Raw genomic sequence first — 23500 nt, 5'->3', positions numbered from 1 at the left:
GGACATTCAGGGGAGGGGAGCCCTTACCACCCAATTGAAGCGGCGGTAAGGGCTCCTGCGTTAACCTGGCAGAAACCGGGCAGCGTGCAGCACTGCCCGATTACCAGGTACACACTCTGGCGCTACAAAAGTAAATAAAGTTTTTGTAGTACCAGAAATGATGGTGTGCTAAGGGTGAGAAGTACTGCCACACTGTTTTCAGTAGTAGCTCAAGGTGAGTTACATTCAGGCACTTTGGATATTTCTCTGTCCCAGGAGGGCTCACAATCTAAGTTTGTACCTGAGGCAATGGAGGGTTAAGTGACTTGCTCAAGGTCACAAGGAGCAGCAGTGGGATTTGAACCAGCCATCTCTAGAATTCAAAACTGGTGCTCTAACCACTAGGCCACACCTCCAACCCATGTTGGGTTTACTGCTGCTTAGTAAAAGGAGCCCTAAGAATGTTGCAAAGACAGAGTTGCTATATATTGTTGCAGACCCAACAATGGTGCTGCCTGAAACTATATCATTGTTGGGTACCTCTGTAAAAAAAATCTCTGCTCAAGAGCACAATTTAGGGGTTATTTTGGATTACTGGCTTCTCTTTAAATCTCAGTTACAGTTACTGATTTGTAATTCTACTTTAAATTGCGGATGTTGAGTAGGTTAAGGCCTTTTAATATCTAGAACAGATTTTGCAAGAGTTAGCAGGCAATGATGTTGAGTGGGTTGGACTATTGTAGCATCATTTATTTGGGGATGTCTGTTTCTTGTATCCAGTCACTTCAAATTGTTCAGAATTTAGCAGTGGTGGCTATTATTTGGCTTGTCATGGTCTGAGCATACGCTGTTTTTAAAAGCAATTAAGGTGGCTGCCTGTTGGTTATCATGTAAAGTTTAAACCACTGTTATTGGTTCATTGTGCACTGTATCAAGAATGCTCTTTTTATTTAAAAAATGCTGTTAAATGGCATGTACCATAGCCATCATTGCAGTCAGCAACGGGATGTGATCTTGTTGTACTCCCTTTGCAATACTTACACTTTGATCTGACCAAGAAATGGGTCTTTTCGTATCTCTGAACCACTTGAATGGAACAAAACTGCCTCTTAGACTAAAGAGAGTCTCAGTTGGTTGCATTTAAGCTGCAATTAAAGAACCATATTTTGTGTCTGGCTTATTATGTACCTGTTGAATAAGGATGCCTTTTTTAATTATGCCTGGTTGCCTTCTGAGTACCGAACTACGTTAGTTCAACTTATAGATTGCTAAGTATAATGGATTGTGCTGTTGTTTAATTTGTGTGTATATTATGTATGTATTATTGTTCTCTGCCCTGGATAAGGGTGGATTGTAAATAATAAATCTAATCTAATTTTCAGTCCAAGGGCCCTGTTTACTAAGCCGTGCTGTTGGTATGCAAACTTTTTAGCATGCACTAACACTAAAGACACTCATAGGAATATAATGGGTGTCTCTACAGTGCAGCTTAGTAAACAGGGCCCCAAGTTTTTATATAAGCTATTCTTTTTTTTCTTTTTTTATAAATGTATGATTTTAATACTGGCAAAATGCTGAATTTTTAGTGTAATTGAAGAATTGAGGTCTTAAGCAATTTACTAGAAATATTGATTTGGATTCCCTCTGGATAGACTGAAAGCCCACAAGAGACTCCTCTGCTTAGGGGTCAGCCCCATGCACAAAGTGACCTCTGCTTCTATTGAAGTACCCACTAGGGAGTCCTACAAAAACCTATTTTATTTTTGGTCTGCATCGCACACAGCAGATCACATCCCAGTCTGAGTGTCTTAATTGTAAAGAAACAGGACATTAGGCTTCATCTTTGCTTTGGTAGTCTGGAGGGAAAATTCCACCTTGCTGAAATTATATGAGAGACTCTTATCATATTGTAAACAGCTAAAATAATTACTGTACCTGGAAGGTGTAAGAGCCTGATATGCCTATATCACAGCTTTTCCCCCAGTAGCTACCTGGACCCTGAGGCAGAAGCAAGGGCCACTAGCACAGGGGGGAGAGAGAGAAGGAGCAGGAAACAGGCATTAAGGGGCCCTTTTACTAAGTAGCAGTAGGGCTAACACATGGAGAGCGTACCAAATTGGGTAGCACAGGCGCCTGGTGGTAATTGCAAAGTTGGTGCGCTCTGTTTTCCTCAGTAGAAAATATTTTTCTAATTTCCCCCTTGGGGGGGGGGGGGGGACATTCCCAGAGGTAATCGGCAGCATAGCCACATTGGGGATATTTATTTTATTATTTATTTGTTTGTTACATTTGTACCCCGCATTTTCCCACCTCTTTGTAGGTTCAATGTGGCTTACATAGTGCTGGAGACTCCGGTGTATACAAATACAAGGTGAAGTTGTGATAGGGTAATGTTCATGTGGTAGGACCACTAAGAGGAAACGTTCCAGTGGAAGATTTCAGTGGAGATTTATTACGAACTGTAGTGTAGTGTCGCTGGTATCAGGCATTTACGTTGGGTCTGTAGGGTATGCCTTTTTAAACAGGTGGGTCTTGAGTGACTTTCTGAAGTGTAGGTGGTCATGTATGGTTTTCAAGTCTTTTGGTAGTGCATTCCACAGTTGCGTGCTGATGTAGGAAAAAGTGGATGCATACGTTGATTTGTATTGAGTCCTTTGCAGCTTGGGTAGTGTAGATTTAGGTATGTTCGTGTTGATTCGAATGAGTTTCTGGCTGGTAAGTCGGTTATCACATGAGCCTTTACCGCTAGGTCAATGTGCGGTGGTAAGGGCTCGGGCAGAAAATGGACACGTGCTACTTCTGATTTTAGTGCATGGCCACTTACTGCCCCATAAAAAAAGCCTTTTTTTACAGCTGCAGTAAAAATTAGTCCAGCGCTTGCCAATGCATCCAAACTACTGCAGACCACTTTTTACTGTAGCTTAGTAAAAGGGGCCCTAGATGAACTGCAGGACTATTATTAAAGAAATATTTCTTCAAACTTTAAATATTCATTTGATTCAGCCATGCTTTGATCACAAATCCTTCTGTATTCTAGTTCACTGACCTGTGTTATGTCACTTCAGCTGCTGCAGTGCACTTTTTCAAGTTTTCGAAATTGCTGATCATAAATGCCTACAATTGTTTCAAAATACCACAGTTAGGCTTATCACCATTACAATAAAATGAGACCATGTAAATCCATTACTTAAGGAGGATCGTTGATTACCAGTTGCATCTAACTTGAAACTTGAGAAGGGGAGACACATCAGGACTACCAAGAAGCAAAGGAAAAAGAAAGAAGGGGGTCTTTTTATTAACTATAGTAAAAAGTGGCCCTTAATGCACCCTTACGCTGGTCTTTCCTATGTACTAAAGCCAGTAGTAGTTATCCAAATTTTGAGGTTAGGTAAATAAATTTGTGTTACATGTGCCCCTTTGTGATGCCTAAAATGAGGTGCCAATTTATAGAATCTCCATTGAGCCTGCCATGAGTGGGAAAGTGCGGGGTACAAATGTAACAAAACAGCCCTCGAACAAAACCTAGAGACTTGTTCAGGGGGTACAGAGAGGTGGTCAAATCTCCCAGCCAGAGGCCTGTCAGTATGTGGGTTACATAAGGAAAAAAGGAATAATGATGAGAAAAACCTCCAGGTACTTGCAAAATGAAAACTCCTAGCATGGTGGCCCCAGTGGGAGCAGATTTGGCATGAACTGAAAGAAACATATAAAGAAAGAAAGCAATCTGTTCTGCTACTCCTAGCCTCAGATTGATTTGGCTCTTTCAAGAAAACAAATCTTTGGCAGGGTTTCAGTAAGATGACCCTTATGGTTCAGTGCTTGATCTCTCTGCATGATCCTGAAGTGCTAAAAATGCCTGGGGAAAATAATATAAATGTGTTTACAATGGAGAGAAACCACTGCTGGGCAGGTTATGGCTTTCCAGCACCAGGTCCTGGAACAGGAGATATTCCTATATTTATTCACACCACATTAATAAATTAGTGTGCAATTCCCAGCATAGAACCACTGTCAACTGCTTCTGAACTATTTCTACTTTCCAAAAAGTTGGTCAGACAATTTAAACTTTATTCCAAGTGAACCAAAAGTCACAACAAACTGGTATAATTTTTCATGCACTCTGAAAGCTGTTCTGTATCAGAGTATTAACTTTCTGGACTAGAAATTCTTCTTTGTGGATTGGCAGGGAAGAGAGCAGGACTAAAGGAATGGCAATCACGAAATTCTTGTCACTAAATGGTAAAGGGTTAAAGGGCATAATGATTTTCAAAAGTATTTACCCAGGTAAGATGGCTTGCCTGTAAACTTACTGCTTCAAATGCAACTTAAATTATGTCTGCATCTGTATCAAGTATACTTATTCCTGCATTAAAAAGAGCTGTTCCTATGGATGCCTTTAGGTCAGCAAAAATAGCACACGTGTTTTCAGTTTTTAAATGGACATGCACTATTTTGTCCACCACCCTCTCCTCTGACCACACATATAGCAGATGTAAAGTACACAGATATTCATGTATTTTGCATTTAGTAATCGTTCAAAGGAAGCAAGATGGGTAGCTGCTCTTTGAAAATTTAACTGGGTACGTTTGTTAAAAGTTTGCAGCTGCTCAGGCTGTTTGAATATTGCATACATCCATCATATAAACTAGAGTTGACTATCACATGATTATAAAGCAGGTAGCATGTGCAAATCTTTTGAGGAAGTGTTATAGAAAAAGACGGCTTCCAGAAGAAAGCAATTGTCTCTGCATGTTAGAGCATAAGAGCAGCCTTACTGAGTCCGACCAGCGGTCCATCTAGCCCAGTATCCTGTTTTCCAAGCAGTAGCCAAGCCATGTCACAAGCACCTGGCAGAAACCCAAATTGTGGCAACACTCCATACTACAAATCCCAGGGCAAGCAGTTTCTTCCCATGTCTGTCTCAATAGCAGACAATAGACATTTCATCCAAGAATTTGTCCAAACCTGTCACCACATCCTCCAGCAAAGAGTTCCAGAGCTTAACTATTCGTTGAGTGAAAAAATATGTCCTCCTATTTGTTTTAAAAGTATTTCCACGTAACTTCCTTGAGTGTCCCCTAGTCTTTGTACTTTTGGAACAAGTAAAAAATTGATTTACTTCTACTCGTTCTACACCATTCAGAGGTGGGAGGGTGCCAATGTATTTTACTGCTTTGATTCTTTAGATCTGATTTGCAGCACATTACATAGTAACAAAGTAGATGACGGCAGAAAAAGACCTGCACGATCCATCCAGTCTCCCCAACAAGATAAACTCATATGTGCTACTTATTGTGTATACCCTACTTTGATCTGTACCTGTCCTCTTCAGGGCACGGACCATATAAGTCTGCCCAGCACTATCCCCGCCTCCCAACCACCAGCCCCTCCTCCCACCACCGGCTCTGGCACAGACCGTATAAGTCTGCCCAGCACTATCCCCGCCTCCCAACCACCAGTCCCGCCTCCCACCACCAGCTCTGGCACAGACCATATAAGTCTGCTCAGCACTATCCCCGCCTCCCAACCACCAGCCCCGCCTCCCACCACCGGCTCTGCCACCCTACTACTACTAATACTACTACTACTATTTAGCATTTCTATAGCGCTACAAGGCATACGCAGCGCTGCACAAACATAGAAGAAAAACAGTCCCTGCTCAAAGAGCTTACAATCTAATAGACAAAAAATAAATAAAGTAAGCAAATCAAATCAATTAATGTGAACGGGAAGGAAAAGAGGAGGGTAGGTGGAGGCAAGTGGTTACAAGAGGTTACGAGTCAAAAGCAATGTTAAAGAGGTGGGCTTTCAGTCTAGATTTAAAGGTGGCCAAGGATGGGGCAAGAGGTAGGGGCTCAGGAAGTTTATTCCAGGCGTAGGGTGCAGCGAGACAGAAGGCACGAAGTCTGGAGTTGGCAGTAGTGGAGAAGGGAACAGATAAGAAGGATTTATCCATGGAGCGGAGTGCACGGGAAGGGGTGTAGGGAAGGACGAGTGTGGAGAGATACTGGGGAGCAGCAGAGTGAATACATTTATAGGTTAGTAGAAGAAGTTTGAACAGGATGCGAAAACCAATAGGGAGCCAGTGAAGGGTCTTGAGGAGAGGGGTAGTATGAGTAAAGCGACCCTGGCGGAAGATGAGACGGGCAGCAGAGGTTTTGAACCGACTGGAGAGGGTAGAGGTGACTAAGTGGTGAGGTCCAGCAAGAAGCAGATTGCAGTAGTTTAACGAGAGGTGACAAGGGTGTGGATTGAGGGTTTGGTTAGAGTGCTCGGAAAGAAAGGGGCGGATTTTACGGAGGTTGGAAAGAAAGAAGAAACGACAGGTCTTGGCGGTCGGCTGGATAGGAGCAGAGAAGGAGAGAGAAGAGTCAAAGATGACCCCAAGGTTTCGAGCTGAGGAGACAGGGAGAATGAGAGAGCCATCAACAGAAATAGAAAATGGGGGGAGCGGGGAGGTGGGTTTGGGGGGGAAAATGAGAAGCTCGCGTTTTGGTCATATTTAATTTCAGGTTGGCGTTGAGACACCAGGCAGCAATGTCAGACAAGCACACTGAAACTTTGGTTTGGATGCAAGGTGAGATACTCAGGGGTAGAAAGGTAGATTTGGGAGTCATCAGCATAGAGATGGTAGGAAAAGCCATGGGATGAGATTAATGAGCCAAGGGAAGAAGTGTAGATAGAAAAGAGGAGGGGACCAAGAACAGAACCCTGAGGTACGCCGAACAGGCAGAGGGATAGAAGTAGAAGAGGATCCACCAGAGTGAACACTAAAGGTGCGGAGGGAGAGGTAGGAAGAGAAACCAGGAAAGGACAGAGCCCTGGAATCCAAGTGAGGACAGGGTATCGAGAAGTATGCTGTGATCGACAGTTGTCAAAGGCAGCGGAAAGATCAAGAAGAATGAGGATGGAATATTGACCTCTGGATTAGCCAGTAATAGGTCATTGGAGACTTAGTAAGCGCAGTTTCGGTTGAGTGGAGAGGGCGAAAACCAGATTGTAATGGGTCAAGAATAGCATGTGAGGAGAGAAAATCAAGGCAGCGGCGGTGGAACAGCCGCTCAAGTAATTTGGAGAGAAAAGGAAGGAGTGAGATGGTCGGTAATTAGAGGGACAAGTAGGGTCAAGTGAAGGCTTCTTAAGGAAGAGGTGTGACCACAGCATGTTTAAAGGCAGCAGGGACAGTCGCAGTGGAAAGTGAGAGGTTGAGAATGTTGACAGATAAAATGAATCAGGTAGGAGAGATGGCATTAAGAAGGTGGTGGGTAATGGGATCAGAGGAACAGGTGGTACATTTGAGGAGAAGAGGAGAAGTGTAGTTTCCTCAATAGTAACTTCAGGAAAGGAGGAAAGGGATGAGGGGGAAGGAGAGAGAGGGGAACGGACTAGTGGAGGGAGAGCTGGTGAGGTAGAGAAAGCAAGGTTTATCTTTTGAACCTTGTTGTGAAAGATTCAGCAAGGGTCTGAGGAGATAATGAAGGGGGAGTTGGGGGAGGGGGCACCTTGAGGAGAGGTTCAATGTGGTGAAGAGAAGTCGAGGATTAGAGCTAAGCTCCTGAGGATCCATTCCTTCTGAACAGGATTCCTTTATGTTTATCCCACGCATGTTTGAATTCCGTTACCGTTTTCATTTCCACCACCTCCCTGTGGGAGGGCATTCCAAACATCCACTACTCTCTCCGTATCCTGAGAAACATTAGGAAAGACTAAGGGGCCCGTTTACTAAGCTGCGTTAGCACCTACGTACACACCAACACATGTCAATTTGGAACATACCGCCCGCTACCTCGTGGGCTCAGGCGGTAATTTTCATTTTTAACGCATGTCCACTATGCACGCCAGAAAATATATCTTATTTTCCGGCACACGGCGCTAACCAGGCAGTAATCAACATTGTACATGCGTAGACGAGTACTGCCTGGTCAACGCGTGAGACCTTACTGCTAAGTGATGGATGGTAGTAAGGTCTCAGACCCAAAGAGGGACATAATCAAAGGGACGCCTAAGGTTTCCTGGGGATGTCCTCACGGACGGCCCCGTGAAGGGCGGGGAAACCCATATTATTGAAACAAGATGGCATCCATCTTTCGTTTCGATAATACGGTGGGGGATGCCCAATCCTGAAATTTAGGTCAACCTTGGAGATGGTCGTTCCTTAGACTGGTCCGTTTCTGATATTCGGTGATAATGGAAACCGAGGACGCCCATCTCAGAAAAGACCAAATCCAAGCCATTTGGTCATGGGAGGAGTCAGCATTCGTAGTACACTGGTCCCCCTGACATGCCAGGACATCAAACTGGGCACCCTAGGGGGCACTGCATCTTGCCAGGTATTGGTGACCTGGATTGGCCACTGTTGGAAACAGGAGCTGGGCTTGATGGACCTGTGGTCTTTCCCAGTATGGCAATACTTATGATGCTAGTGGCAGTTTCGTCTGGTGTGTCAGAAAAAAAATTATTTATAGCACAGTGCTAACCCGGCGGTAATCAGACATTAACGCGTGCTGCCCGGTACCACCGGGTTACCATGGGAACCTTTACTGCCACCTCAATAGGTGGCGGGTAAGTGCTCCCCCCCCCCCCCCCCCCCCCCCCCCCCCCCACATGGCCATGCAGTAAGAGTAATCTTACTGCAATGGCCATTGTTATTTTTAGGTGCGTTTTACCCGCTGCAGTAAAAGGGCCATGACACACTGGGGACAATGGCCAGCTACCTCAGGGCTCATTTTCAGCTGCTTGGTAAAAGGATCCCTAAAAGATTTACTGTGTGCATCTTTATAGACTAGCACTTAGCAAGAGGTGTATAAATTCAAATTGTGTCAATTAACACCAATATTGATTGATAGCACCCAGTTATTGGCTTGATGTTCAATTAAATTTTGCATGCAAATTAGGTATGTGCCCAAATTTTCATGCACAAGTTGAGTTCCATATATAGATTCCATGGGATTATGTAGGTATGGTTGTAACATGCATTGAACTTTGGAAAAAAAAGTGAGCTATAAGGTCTTTTTTAATAATAAGAATCCACAATGAATATGCATCAGATTGATCTGCATGCATTGGGGAAACACTATATGCAGACTTACCTCATGTATAGTGACTAGTTACAGGTATTAGATGGAAAAAGAATTAGCTAGTTAAGTACACCATAAAATTGTGAGTGGCATTTCGATGACATCTAAATCTGAATTTGGTCGTTTGCAAAAAACAGCCAAAAATCCAATAGTAAACATAAATCATTTTCAAACCAGAAAACGTCCAGCTTTTGTTTCAAGAATGGTCAGTTGCTAGATTTTTTGTGCTTAGTGCATCTATCTTTTAAGACCATTTTCAAAAAAAAAAGCATCCATGGGAAAAATAAAAGCACAAAAAGAAGCCTTTGGGATTTATGGGGAGCCAGCAGTCTTATTACTAGCCACACAGACATCCCTTTAAACTAATAGGAACTCCTCACCAAAATGAAGAATAAATTCTTATACACTAAATAGTGAGATTTGTCAACTGTTGATAAACACCTTAACCAATATTTTTATATTTTTATATGTACATGTAAAAAAAAACTGGAGGAAAAGACCTCAAATATACCTCATGGTATATTATAGTTCACTCTGCCAACAGTTGTATATCTTAACAGACCAAAACATCATCACTGGTCAAAAATATCCATAATATTTTTGTTATAATTCAATATTCATTAGTGTAAAAACTTCTATATAAAACTTTATATAGACAAAAATCTGCACACATTTTGAAACTTCCAAAGGCTTCTGTTTCGCCTGAAGCTTCTTTAAGGGAAATAAGGACCCTTTTTACAAAGCAGCGGTAGCCCCCACCCCCAGTGTGCCATCATATCATATTTTGTAGCACTGGTGTGTACCCGGTGGTAATCGGACAGAGACATGCGCTGCCCAGTTACTGCCAAGTTAGCGCTGGAGCCCTTACCACCACCTCAATGGATGGTGGTAAGGGACTTCCCCCCCCCCCCCCCCCCCCCCACGAAATTGGCTGTGCAGCAAGTGCTTCACCTCTCGCATGGCCATTCCTCAAAAAGAGAAAGACCTACCTTTTATCTGCTGCGGTAAAAGGGGACCTTGGCACACATCAAAAACACGCACCGACACCAGCGCAGGTCCCCTTTTTCTGCAGCTTGGTAAAAGGGGCCCTAAATGTGCTGTTTGTCAAATATATGATGTCCATACTTTTGAATCAATTTTGCCCATGTCCCATCCAAAACACACCTCCTTGAAATATGGACAAACTGTGAAGCAAACCATCTAAAATCAGGATGTCAAATTGTAACTTGAATGTTTTTGAGAGAAAACATCCTTCTCCCACCTTATGTTTTTGGTTTTGGATATGAGCCCCTGTATGGACAGATGAATAGACACAACAGACAGCCTTCATGATGAAACTGAACAAAGAAAAAACACAATGCCTAATCCTCTCATCTCACACTCCGCGCCCCTCCCATCTAATCCCCATTTCCGACAACCTGAAAATCCTTGGAGTGACACTAGACAACCACCTTTCGCTGGAAAATCACACTAAATCCACCACAAAGAAAATGTTCAATATGATGTGGTTACTGAAACGCGTAAAACCCTATCTCCCCAGAAAACTTTCCGGAATTTGGTGCAATCCACGGTACTTACCCATGTCGACTACTGAATAGTATCTTCTTAGGCTGCATGCCCATATCCTGAAAAACTTCAGATTGCCCAAAATACAGCAGCGAGGCTCATTTTTCGGCAAATCACATTTTGAGTGTGCAACTCCTCTTCGTGCAAAACTTCACTGGCTCCCTATCAAAGAGCGAATCAACTTCAAGATCCACACATTAATCCACAAGATTATCCACGGTGAATCTCCGGACTATATGCTTAATCTGATTGACCTTCCTACCAGAAACATGTCTGAATATTCACGAAATTACCTCAATCTGCATTACCCCAATTGCAAAGGAATCAAATACAAAACCTATTATGGATCCAACTTCTCCTTCCTAGGCAGCCAACTCTGGAATGCCCTCCTCAGACCTATCTGATCAATTTGTGACTATTTGCCTTTCCGGAAAGCACTGAAGACCCATTTATTCAAGCAAGCCTATCCTAATGACCCAGACTAATTTTATGAACCCATCTACCTAACGACACTGACCTAGACTGTATCTCCTACCTTAGTCCCTTCTCCATTGCCTATCTCTACCTACTCACCTCTTCTGTCATTCTGGTATATTTAACCTTTACTTTCTCCAACAATATTTTGTATTCCCTATTACTATGTAAGCCGCATCGAACCTGCTTTGAGTGGGAAAGCGCGGATACAATGTAATAAATAAATAGTTTTTAGAGATGGAATATGCACTTATAAAACACATAGTTAAAAAAATAAAACAGAATTATAGGAAATTTTCCCTTACAATAAATAATCCAATTCTGAGAAACATGTTTGATTTTCCTCACACCACTGTGAGATTCCTCTTAAGAAGAACCAATTAGGTTTCTCTCCAGGACACCGTGTTTGGGCTGCAGTGAGCACACTACATCCAGCTAGATGCACCATAAAAACAAAAAAATGCAATATAGCTTCCTCCTATGTTACCGCACCCCTTGCTGTGAGGTAATGCGTTGAACAAAGATACTTAAATCTGACTTTTGTTGACTGACGTGACAGAGAACAGCTTGTACTATTGAGCAAAAAGCTTTAAGTCCTAATGCAAAGCCTGACCTGATTGTGAAGCAGTCGGGGTCCCAGTTACCAACGTGTTTCCAGTTACTGTCTCTACCAAGAAGCAAAATGTACCTTTCCAACTGTTAAATGAGATTCAATGAGGTAGATTAGTTAATGTAAATATAGAATGCATTTTAACTAGAGACAATCCAATATTTCTAATAATGTCCAATTCTCTCTAATCATGGGATATTAGCAGATCACAGCTTGGAGACAGCAGGGCCAGAAATTCAATCCATGTATCACGAACTTTCATCATATCACTGCACTAAAGTCTCATAAATAAAGCCAACAGGGATTTTAAAGGTTAAATATCAGCTGTTGAAGTGCCTTGCTGGTTTGTTCTATGTCGGTGTCCTTTTTCTACCCAGGGTTTCTCACCAGTGGTGCCCGCACCCACAAGGGACATGGGAAAGATCAAATGAGGTGCCGAGAAGAGTCTTGAAATCTGAGGCAATTTATTGAAATTTTCTATTGTAATTTAGTGACATGTTAGCAGTTAGAACTGTTATTGGCTAACAGCGACATATGTATCTATCAATAGTCACTAATGGGCACGTGACTTAGGAAGGGGATGTGAGAGTTTCATTGATCAGTTAAAGGGGTGCGGGACCCAATAAAAGTTAAGAACCCCTGCTCCAAAAGCACCCATGGTCTGGAAAGGTCATCTATGTATTTTATGTGCTTTGGACCTCTAATAGCCACATTAGTCCTCCTAGGCAACAAAAAACCTGGAGGCACTGGTACTTTTCACCATCTCCTGCTGCAGGAAAGTTTGCAGCTAAGAAACAGCTGCAACCATATACCCTGAATAGGACCCAAAACTCTGGCCACAGTTGGCCGTGGATAGGGATCTAACTGTATAACTGCAAAGATAAGTCCCATAGGGTCCGAACACTCCAAAGAACTGTAATTGAGAGTGATTTAAGCTTGATTTAGAGCGATTACATAAGTAATACCACATTTTGATTGATTGGAGGTTTTTATGCCAATGATGCGAGTGAGTACTCCTTAGATATATGACAGTGTAAACTGCAAAGCTAGGAGTCACATCACGCTACGTGAGGCTTTTCCTTCAGTTTCAATTAACACTCCAACACGTTATTGAAAGAAGGAAGGACTTTATCACAGGATTTCCTAGTATAGTTCAATAGCCATTACAGTGTAATGTAAGCCACATTGAGCCTGCAAATTGGTGGGAAAATGTGGGATACAAATGCAACAAATAAATAAATAAATATCCTTCATAGTGCTCTATTTTAGTTTGAGATGTGGTATGCCAGGATTGCTAGGGACCCTTTTACTAAGACGCGTAGGCGCTTATGAACGTACAATGTGTGTCAATTAGAACTACCGCCTGGCTACCGCGTGCCCCAGGTGGTAATATTAATTTTGACGCATGTCCAAAATGCATGGCAGAAAATAATTTCAATTTTCTACTGTGTGGCAGTAACCGGGCGGTAATCGGCAGTGTACGCATGCTGATGATTACTGCCTGGATAATGCGTGAGACCATATCTTTAATTCAATGGGTGGTGGTAAGGTCTTAGGCCCAAAATGGACCTGCGCTGATTTTTATTTTGCCGTACTTCATTTTCGGCAAAAAAGGGCCTTTTTTGCAGGCGCACTGAAAAATGGACCTGCGCGCATCCAGTACATAGTCTATAAAAGCGCAGGCCATTTTTCAGCGCAACTAGTAAAGGGCCCCTTAGTGATTTGCTGTTATAATGGCCAGTGGGTGGGTTCCTGTTTTGCAGATAACAAGGGTTGGAGGGAGCCTATCTATATTGGGCATTTTATTGATAGTTGTATGGGAGGAACTGTGGTTGAGAAGTAGTGAATTATGCCATTGGATTAGTTGATGTTGAGTGGGCTAACAGACATTTGGAAGATTGATGAGAGGTGAGCAGGAGTCGTGACAGATAGAGATAAGGAAAGTTGGGATTGTCTTTCTCTGAGAGATGCCTGTTTCATTGAGGAAATGGGATTGATTTATCATGGACATTTGTGCATAGAAAGTCTGAGAATTAGAGTGCCCAAATGACCTGTTGGCCAGTGTGATACCTGTTTTATTAAAGAATTGATACCCTTTCCAAATGGAATTTGATTTTATAGTGGATCGCTATAATAGGTATCCATTGCATCTTCATTTAAGGTGTTGGATTAATGGGATGTGTTTATATTGTTGTTGTCTTACACATAGGCGGTCGGTGGCCCAACTGTTTGGGGAGGCTAAAGGAGGTGGGGCTAAGGGTGGGGCCAGGTGCGGGGCTTACATTCATAATTGTTTGACAACATAGAAAAAAAAAAGTAAAAAATAAGTCACAATTAATACCTTTTATTAAATTTAGATATTAAATATGTATTGTATGTCAAAAAATAAAGTGGTTGCTCAAAGCATATACTAACCACAATTGCTCAACTGCAAAACACTATGCACAAATTTGTGCAAAAACACACTCATAAACCTTACTGTACCATAACACTGGGCAGACCCTAATAAACCAATATACCACCCATACGGAAAATGCAGACCGTCAACAATATGAAACAACGGATCATAATATCACAATTCTCATGTAGACCCACAAAACACCCTTTTAGGGTGGAAAGTGTTCACAATTAGCTCCTTTTATGAATGACTATATGTAGATCCTTCAAGAGGTAGTGTGTCATGATTTTGGCTCTAAAACCCTTTCTGATGATTTGGTGCCACCTCAGTAAGACCAATACACAATCTCTCCACTGCAAAACACTATACACAAACTTGTGCAAAAGCACACTCATAACCTTACCAAACCATAACAGTACTAATTCCAAGGACAGGACAAGCTACAACCTTATGCATGGAAAGGCAGCACTGTAATTACACCAGGCTCTAAAACAGCCTAGTGAAACAAAAAAAACCCAAAAAGGGCTGAAAATACTACACGCTAGCAGAATACTGCACCTTGATCACATGAAAAACACATGACACAACAGATATGAAGGCAAAATACTGAACTGGAAAGTTACCTCAAGTCACCTCAGCATGCAGAAATACTAGAAAAATTGAAACTTACATGCAAAACATCACAGATGCACATTTCCAAAAGCTGACATATTGCAGTTAATAAATTCTGACTCTTTTCTACCTTGTTGTCTGATCATTTAGTTTTTTCTATTCGCTTTGGTCCCAGTGTCTTCTGTTTTAATGCAGTGTCTTCTTTCCATTTGATATTTTTTCTCTGCAGTGTCCTCCATCCTCCTGTGTCCTTATGCGTCCTATCTACCATCTGTAGCCCCTGTCCCTATCCTTCAGTATCCCGATGCAGCTCTTAAATTCAACAGTTTTCCCTCCATCCATATCCAGCATTTCTCCTCACGCCCCTCCATCCATGTGCATATACTTCCCTCCCCTCCATCCATGCCCAGCACCTTCCTTCTTTCTCTCCTACCCTTCCATCCAGTGTCATCCTCTTTCTCTCTCCATCCTTCCACCCATTACCCTCTCCCAATCCTTCCGTCCATTGTCTCCCTCTATCTCCCCTTCCTTCTAGACAGTTCTCTCTCTTGACCCTTTTCCATTCAGCATGTCCTCTCTCACACCATCGTTCCAGTGTCTTTCCTCTTTCCTCCCTACAGTGTCTTCCCTCATTCTGCCCCCTCCTTCCAGCATTTTTCCTCTTTCTCCCTCCTTTCATCCAGCCAGCATTTCTCAGTCTGACAGCTAGGGTCTCCCCAGTTTCTCCCCAGCAGCTTCTCTCTCTCCTGCCCATGTCCCCTCTTTCTCTCCCATCTCTTTCTGGCTCTCCCCTGCTTTATTCCATGGTCCCTGGCTCTCCCCTGCTCCTTTCCATGGCCCCTCTTTCTCTCCCCATCTCTTTCTGGCTCTCCCCTGCTTTTTTCCAATGTCCCTGGCTCTCCCTGCTCCTTTCCATGGCCCCTCTTTCTCTCCCCATCTCTTTCTGGCTCTCCCCTGCTTTTTTCCATGTCCCTGGCTCTCCCCTGCTCCTTTCCCTGGCCCCTCTTTCTCTCCCTATCTCTTCTGGCTCTCTCCTGCTTTTTCTATGTCCCTGGCTCTCCCCTACTCTTTTCCATGGCCCCTCTTTCTCTCCCTATCGCTCTCTGGCTCTCCACTGCTCTTATCCATGCCCCCTGGCTCTCCTCTGCTCTCCTCCTACCATTTCCCGCCAGTGACCACGTTCTCTTCTCTCCCGCCGGCCCGGGCCTCTTTGCTGCAGCGCTGACATAGAAGAAAAAGAAGCGCGGGGCTGCAGCAGCGTTCAGACATGCGCTGTCGGCTCTGCCGGTCCTCTGCCCCTAAAACGGGAAATTGACGTCACGGGGCAGAGACCGGCAGAGCCGACAGCGCATGTCTGAACGCTGCTGCGGCCCCGCGCTTCTTTTTCTTCTTCTGTTATGCTGGCTGTACGTCTCGTTCCTGGCTGCCGCTGCGCTGCTCAACAGAAGTGGCGGCAGCAGAAGATTTGAACTCGGGAGTCGTCTCGGGCTGCATTTAGAGAAGGAGGTAGGCGGGGCCGCGGGGAAGGTCACAGCTGGGCTGGGGAGGCTTAGCCTCCCCAAGCCTCTTATACGGGGTGCCTATGGTCTTACAGTTGTATTATTTATTGTGTTCTTTCTGATATATATATGTTTTTTTTTTGTTACATTTGTACCCCACACTTTCCCCACTCAGGCAGGCTCAATGCAGCTTACATGGGGCAATGGAGGGTTAAGTGACTTGCCCAGAGTCACAAGGAGCTGCCTGTGCCTGAAGTGGGAATTGAACTCAGTTCCTCAGGACCAAAGTCCACCACCCTAACCACTAGGCCACTCCTCCCTTCACTATATCACTTTATGAATTGCTTTATGATGTCGGTGTTATTGACCATCTGTTTTATTTATTTGTGATGTTTTTATGATATTATTCTATTAGCTGTCTTAGAGTACCATTTGCACAAGGGGAAAGATAAATATGACAAAAGTTTCAGACAGCCAATTAACACAGATAACACTTGGAAAATGTTCACCCCTATTTTTCTGTTTCTCTGTGACAATGCTTTTGCAACGTATGCAATGACTGAAGTGCTAGGCTTCTAAACTGTGCCTGAATAATATAATAGAACCACAGTGAACCCAGAGAGGGATATATGAAATGTTCTTGTAGGCAACAAAACGTTATTACAAATTTAACATAAGAGCATAAGAATTGCCATACTTGGTCAGATCAAAGGCCCATCTAGCCCAATATCCTGTTTCAGTGGCCAAACCTGGGCTGTGATGGCAAGAGTGCCAAATCCTGACAAACTAGACCAGTGATTCTCAAGCCAGTCTTTGGGATACTAGTCAGAGTTTCAGGTTACACACAGTGAATATGCATGAGATAGATTTGCATCAATGGAGGTACATAAGTATTGCCATACTGGGAAAGACCAAAGGTCCATCAAGCCCAGCATTCTGTTTCCAACAGTGGCCAATCCAGATCACAAATACCTGTCAAGATCCCAAAAAAGTACAAAACATTTTATACTGCTTATCCCAGAAATAGTGGATTTTCCCCAAGTCCATTTAATAAACGGTCTATGGACTTTTCCTTTAGGAAGCCGTCCAAACCTTTCTTAACCTCCACTAAGCTAACTGCCTTTACCACATTCTCTGGCAACAAATTCCAGAGTTTAATTACATGTTGAGTGAAGAAAAATTGTCTCCAATTCGGTTTAATTTACTACGTTGTAGCTTCATCGCATGCCCCCTAGTCCTAGTATTTTTGGAAAGCATGAACAGACGCTTCACATGCAAATTTATCTCATGCATATTCATTGTGGATATCCTGAAAATTTGACTGGCTGGATGTGTTCCAAGGACTGACTTGAGAACCCCTGCACTAGACCACCACGGTCTGTGATAATACTTTTAGTATGGCAAGTGATTTAAGCAGATTTTTGTGGTCCTTATTGTGTGAAATCATTGAGGGGGTCATCACTTTTTCGAGCAATGCCTGGTGAATGAGTGGAAAAGGAGTGTATGTACCAAAGGTACAGCCATCTGTTCAGTGGAAAACTGCACAAAATCTTTAACTACTACTACTATTACTTATCATTTTCATAGCGCTACTAGATGTACGCAGCGCTGTACACTTGAACATGAAGAGACAGTCCCTGCTCAACAGAGCTTACAATCTAATTAGGACAGACAAACAGGACAAACAAGAGATAAGGGAATATTAAAGTGAGGATGATAAAATAAGGGTTCTGAACAAGTGAATAAGGGTTAGGAGTTAAAAGCAGCCAGAGATGGAGCTTAACGTACCAGCTCAGGAAGTCTATTCCAGGAATATGGTGCAGCAAGATAAAAGGAACGGAGTCTGGAGTTAGTGGTGGAGGAGAAGGGTGCAAATAAGAGAGAGTTACCCAGTGAACGGAGTTCCCGGGGAGGAATGTAGAGAGAGATGAGAATGGAGAGGTACTAAGGAGCTGCAGAATGAATGCACTTATAGGTCAATAAGAGGAGTTTGAACTGTATGTGGAAACGGATAGGAAGCCAGTGAAGTGACTTATGGAGAGGGCTAATATGAGCATAATGACACTGGTGGGATATTAGTCATGCAGCAGAATTTTGAACAGATTGAAGAGGAGAGAGATGGCTAAGTGCGAGACCTGTGAGAAGCAAGTTGCAATAGTCTAAGCGAGAGGTGATAAGAGGGTGGATGAGGGTTCTGGTAGTGTGCTCAGAAAGGAAAGGGTGAATTTTGGTGATATTATAGATAAAGAAACAACAGGTTTTAGCAGTCTGCTGAATGTGTGCAGAGAAGGAGAGGGAGGAGTCGAAGACAGTGGCGTACCAAGGGGGGGCGGTGGGGGCAGTCCACCCCAGGTGCACGCCGCTGGGGATGTGCCGCACGCCTATTGGCCAAGTCCGCTCATTCCCTCCCTGCTGCTCCCTCTACGCGGAACAGGTTACTTCCTGTTCCGGGGCAGAGGGAGCAGCAGGGAGGGAATGAGCGGACTCGGCCAACAGGCGCGCGGCACCCCCCCCCCCCCCCCCCAGCAGGTAAAAATGCACCCGAGGGGGAGGGTGTAATTTCGCCGGTGGGGACGGGGTAATTTCACCAGTGGGGGGGCTGCGCTGCACCCGAGGGGGGTGCATCGGCGATCCGCCCCGGGTGTCAGGCAGCCTAGGAACGCCACTGGTCGAAGATGACCCCAAGGTTACGAGCTGATGAGACAGGAAGGATGAGAGTGTTATCCACAGAAATAGAGAATGTGGGAGGAGAGGTTGGTTTAGGGGGATAAGATAAGAAGCTCAGTCTTGGGGGAAAGATAAGAAGCTTAGTCTTGGTCATGTTTAGTTTCAGATGGTGCTTAGACATCCAGGCAGCAATGTCAGACAGGCAGGCTGATGCTTTGGCCTGGATTTCGGCTTTAAAGCCATTTTCTATTTGATATTGTCTTGCAAGTGACATGTGCTCTTGCATTTGATATGCAAATCATTCATCACTTTAATATTATTAAGATTGTTCTTTGTGTGATGCTATCAGATGTATGCAGCTCTTTACAAACAAGACATATCTCAAACCTTGCCATTCAGACAAAATGAACTCAATCCATGTAGATCAATTTTTGCTTTGATTCTTCTTCCTGCATTTGATTCTCCAGGGGTTAGAAAAAAAAAAGATGCATTGACCAGCCTGGTTTATTGACCATATGCTTTATAACCAGTACTTCGGTTGGAATTGGTCTTTGAGACAGCAATTACAGTCTCCGGTTTGCTATGAACTAGGAGGTTTTCTAGCATCAGTAATTCTGTTATGATTATTGATTCTCACCTGTATGCTTCACCATCCACCCCCACCCCCTGCTCCCTCGCCCTGTCCAGCAATAAATCTATGAAGGTGCAAAATGGAACAGAGTGTTCGAAAGCAATTAATAAAATGAAAGGCTACCATAGCGTTGTTTTTGCAGAAGCAGATTTTCTAATAAATCCTGTTGCAGCATGTGCACACACCACTTTCAAGACAAAAATAGTATCGTTTCAGAAAAGATTGCATGAGCTCAGTTTGGTAGCGTACTAGATCTGGTAACACTAACATTGGATTGACAGATAAAATGAAACCATAACAAAAAATAAAATCAGTGTCTCAGGTTGAGCAGCTAGTGTTCCGAGATTGGCAATAAGACAGGTAATAATGTTATCCAATAAGGAGGTGCTTTTAAAACAGCCTGTGTAACTGTAACAAATGTGTGCTTTTAGTATGTGGCCTTTATACTAATTTTCAGAGAAATTAGACAGGTAGGTTCCGTTTAAAAATTGACTAAAGTGATATATGTACTTTGTATGTGCTGTTTGCCCACAATACATGTATTTACAAACTGATGGGATTTGTGTTCCATATTTCACATTACCGAATCAGTATGTTAACATTAACATACTGATTCAGTAATAATGTGAAATATGGAACACGGCCAACAGATAATGTCCTGGACAGTTACTGAAGTGCTACTGGTGTTTATCGTCCACTCCAATTCCAAAGGACACTCACCTTTCAGGGTGTGTATTTGACATTGAAGGAAATAAGGGGGCTCTAATTCAATACACAACATAACTAATTTCCGAAAACTACTAAAAACCAACCTGTTCAAAAAGGCATACCACAATGATTCATCCTAAATACCAGACAACAAAACCCATACCAGAATTGGACAAAACTGAACTCTCTATACTTGACTGCCTAAATTACTCTGTCATGTATGAACTCTAATGCAATACCACTTTATTTCTCATTATGAAAATGAATTCTATATACTTGATTGCTTAATCTATCTGTCACTCATGAACTTTAATGCAATACCACTTTGTATTTCTCATTCCGGAAACGGCGATCGCCATTACAGAACAATGTAAGCCACATTGAGCCTGCAAATAGGTGGGAAAATGTGGGATACAAATGCAACAAATAAATAAATAAAATAAAACATACCATATATGTAGTGTTTTCCTCCCCCAGCCTGAACTTGCACCCAGTGATGCCTCTTTTCCCGTGCATGACAGCACGTGCACTGTGGAAGCCCACACATGCTGTTATCCAGGCAGGAGATTGTTTTCTACCAAGTCATTTATCCATTCAAATTTCTTTGAAAACTGCCCTTTCTTTGACTGCTTCATATGTGTAATACCGCTTTAATTAGTATTGCCATAGCTATTATTTGCAATCTCTTTGGATTAACATTGCAAGAGTTCAGTGCCTAATCTTATTCATTTCATCTGCAACAAATATCTGTTTGTTGCACATGAAACTGATCCATGTCCAAGAGGGAAACTTTTAGCCACACCTTTGTTCTTAACTTGTATTCTAATGTATTGAGGGATTTGTAGATCCGATTTCTGCCAGGGTCTCTTATAAAGGAGGACTAGATAGAGTGGTGCACAACTTTTTAGACATAGCTTCATAGCCATTAAGCATGAGAACTTTCCAGCAAATGGAAGACTTCAAACCAATGTGTTAAAACATGTGACCATCTCTGAATTCTGTTAGTGCAATTTGTAATGCAATAGTCCAAATCCGATCCTTTTATGTGAAAAAGCAAAAAAATTGCAGAAGTTCAAACATGTAACTTTTTCAGACTGCTTATGGACCCATGACATTAAAAAAAAATCAAAATCGGCCATTCTCAACAGTTTGGATCTGCTACTTTAGTCACATTTTCCCAGCGATGGTCACAAATAGCTTTGTCTTGTTTTGAATGGTTACGTAATGTACTGTTTATAACTGTCATGGTTTGTGCTTGTCTCTCAAATAATGCTGTGTATCTGTACTGCACATTTCCCTTTCCCTTCCCCAGGTTCCATCTTTCCTGCAATCAAGCCCTCTGACACAGTTTTTAAAATAGCATTTTGGCTTGGATACTTCAACAGCTGCATCAACCCAATCATCTACCCATGTTCAAGTCAAGAGTTCAAAAGAGCATTCCAGAATGTTTTAAAAGCCCAGTGTCCCCAAAGGAAACAAGCTTCCAAAAAACAGTCTTCTAACTATAGTCTGAATAGCCCAGCTAGTCACGGCTTGGAAGAGCACAGGGCTGTGGTCCGAATCCCTGTAGGATCAGGGGAAACCTTCTACAAAATCTCCAAGTCCGACGGAGTCTGTGAATGGAAATATTTCTCTCCAGTGCCAAGCACTTCTACAAAAAGTACAACTTCTAAAGAGAATTCAAACTGTGTCAATGCCAAAGTAAGAAGTAAGAGCTTCCTACGGACCTGCTGCTATGTTGGCTCCTCAAGCAGCAACGCCCAGGCCAAGTACACTGTGCCAACAATCAAAATTCACACCATCTCTCTAAGTGAGGATGGAGATGCTGTGTAAACTGGGCTCTCTGTGGTTTCTGGAGTAAGAGCTACAGTCAGCTGAGAGCCAAAGTAGAACAGCTAGAAATGATGGAAGCTGCTGTTTCTCTGCTGAAAGATGTGGACTCCTTTCTCCCTTTTCCCTATCTCTGAAAGCCCTTAATGTTACCTCCACGTTTTTAAAGTCTTGAACTTAAACTCCTGCCTTTCTGAAGAACTGGTAATTGGTAGACAGCAGCAGAGCAGACGATGTATAAGAGACTGTGGAACAAACTTAAGCTCTAAAAATGCACAACAGATTGAAGGGTTAGATAAAGAAGACCTGCAAGTGTAACAAAATCTGACCTACTCATAACCTCTTTTCTAAATTTAAAATTATTTTATGATGTCAAATTTCAGCTTGGAGTTAGTGAAATAAAAGTGGTAATGTGCAAAAGTAATGGGGAACACTTTTCATTACAGGGGGTGGGGGGGGGGGGTCAAGATTGTCACAGGACTAGCTTTCTGATGCCTGCAGGCAGACCCGTAGCCAGGTTTTGATGTCAGGGGGAGCAGACCTTTTGTAAAATAGGCATGTGTGAAGCTGAAAGGTTGATCAGCATAGGCACCATTTTATTCAAAATCCATTTGAGGGAGCAGCTGCTCCCCTTGCACCCCACCTAGCTACGTCTCTGCCTGCAGGTTGGGATCAGGGAGCATAACCTTTTTCTGAGCTGATCCTTAATTGGACTCTACAGGGGGTCAAAAAGTAACCAAGCAAGAAGATTCTGTCCCTGTGGATCCCTGGAGGTCTTTGTGTTTTTCTCTCTCAGGCTCGTCTGTGAATTGGGAATCCCCAGGCTCGCTTTCAGGCCAACCTCCGACAGGCACCATGGTTAGTAGAAGAAATGACAGGATGTAAGAGTTCCAGCAGTGAATTTTGTCAGATGAATGAGATGACACTGATGACCTCCTTGAAGGAGATGGGAGGAGGAAAGAAGCCCCTTCTGCTAGCACACAAGTACTAATGTTTTGTCATTTAAAACAGGAATGTTTTACTAGACTGGTTGGGTTTAATATTCTCATCTGCACCCTTGCCCATCAGCGTAGTCTAGCTTCTACCTGTACCTCTACAAGAGATATTCCCTTGATGTTCAGGGTTCTTTGTTCTTCCAAGGCAAGTATAGAATTTCTTATCTCTGAAAGGAACAGTACTGGTATTCCTTTGGCATTCAGTGTTCTTTTGCTCTGAAAGGTGTCACAAGGTCACATCTCCTATGAGCAGCAGATCTCAGAAAACCATGACTCTTGCCCAGGCATAGATATACCAACAAGCATCACTGTGAATACTAAAGGATATTAACACACTATAGATAATACATAAGAAATTATTACAAAATAAATCCACTGTATATCTGTGGAATACTAGAATGAATGCAGTTTTGAATTTTAAGTATTGGAATGGGGTCTGAAAAAAAAGCATATA

The 23500-nt window shown here is 42.9% G+C and overlaps 1 protein-coding gene across 1 annotated transcript in view; it reads left to right on the top strand.

Annotated features, from left to right (window-relative positions):
- The window catches only part of LOC115469327 (alpha-1A adrenergic receptor-like), an 84906-nt gene extending 62453 nt beyond the window's left edge, over positions 1-22453 (top strand). The window contains exon 3 of the mRNA XM_030201841.1: positions 21534-22453. Coding sequence (XP_030057701.1) covers positions 21534-22054 — 521 coding nt within the window. The 3' untranslated portion in view covers positions 22055-22453. The remainder of the gene's footprint in view (positions 1-21533) is intronic.
- Positions 22454-23500: the final 1047 nt, after the last annotated feature.

Source organism: Microcaecilia unicolor, chromosome 4 (assembly GCF_901765095.1).
Source record: "Microcaecilia unicolor chromosome 4, aMicUni1.1, whole genome shotgun sequence".
Lineage (NCBI taxonomy): Eukaryota > Metazoa > Chordata > Amphibia > Gymnophiona > Siphonopidae > Microcaecilia > Microcaecilia unicolor.
The sequence above is the reverse complement of the archived record's forward strand: the minus strand, read 5'-3'. Positions and strand labels throughout refer to the sequence as shown.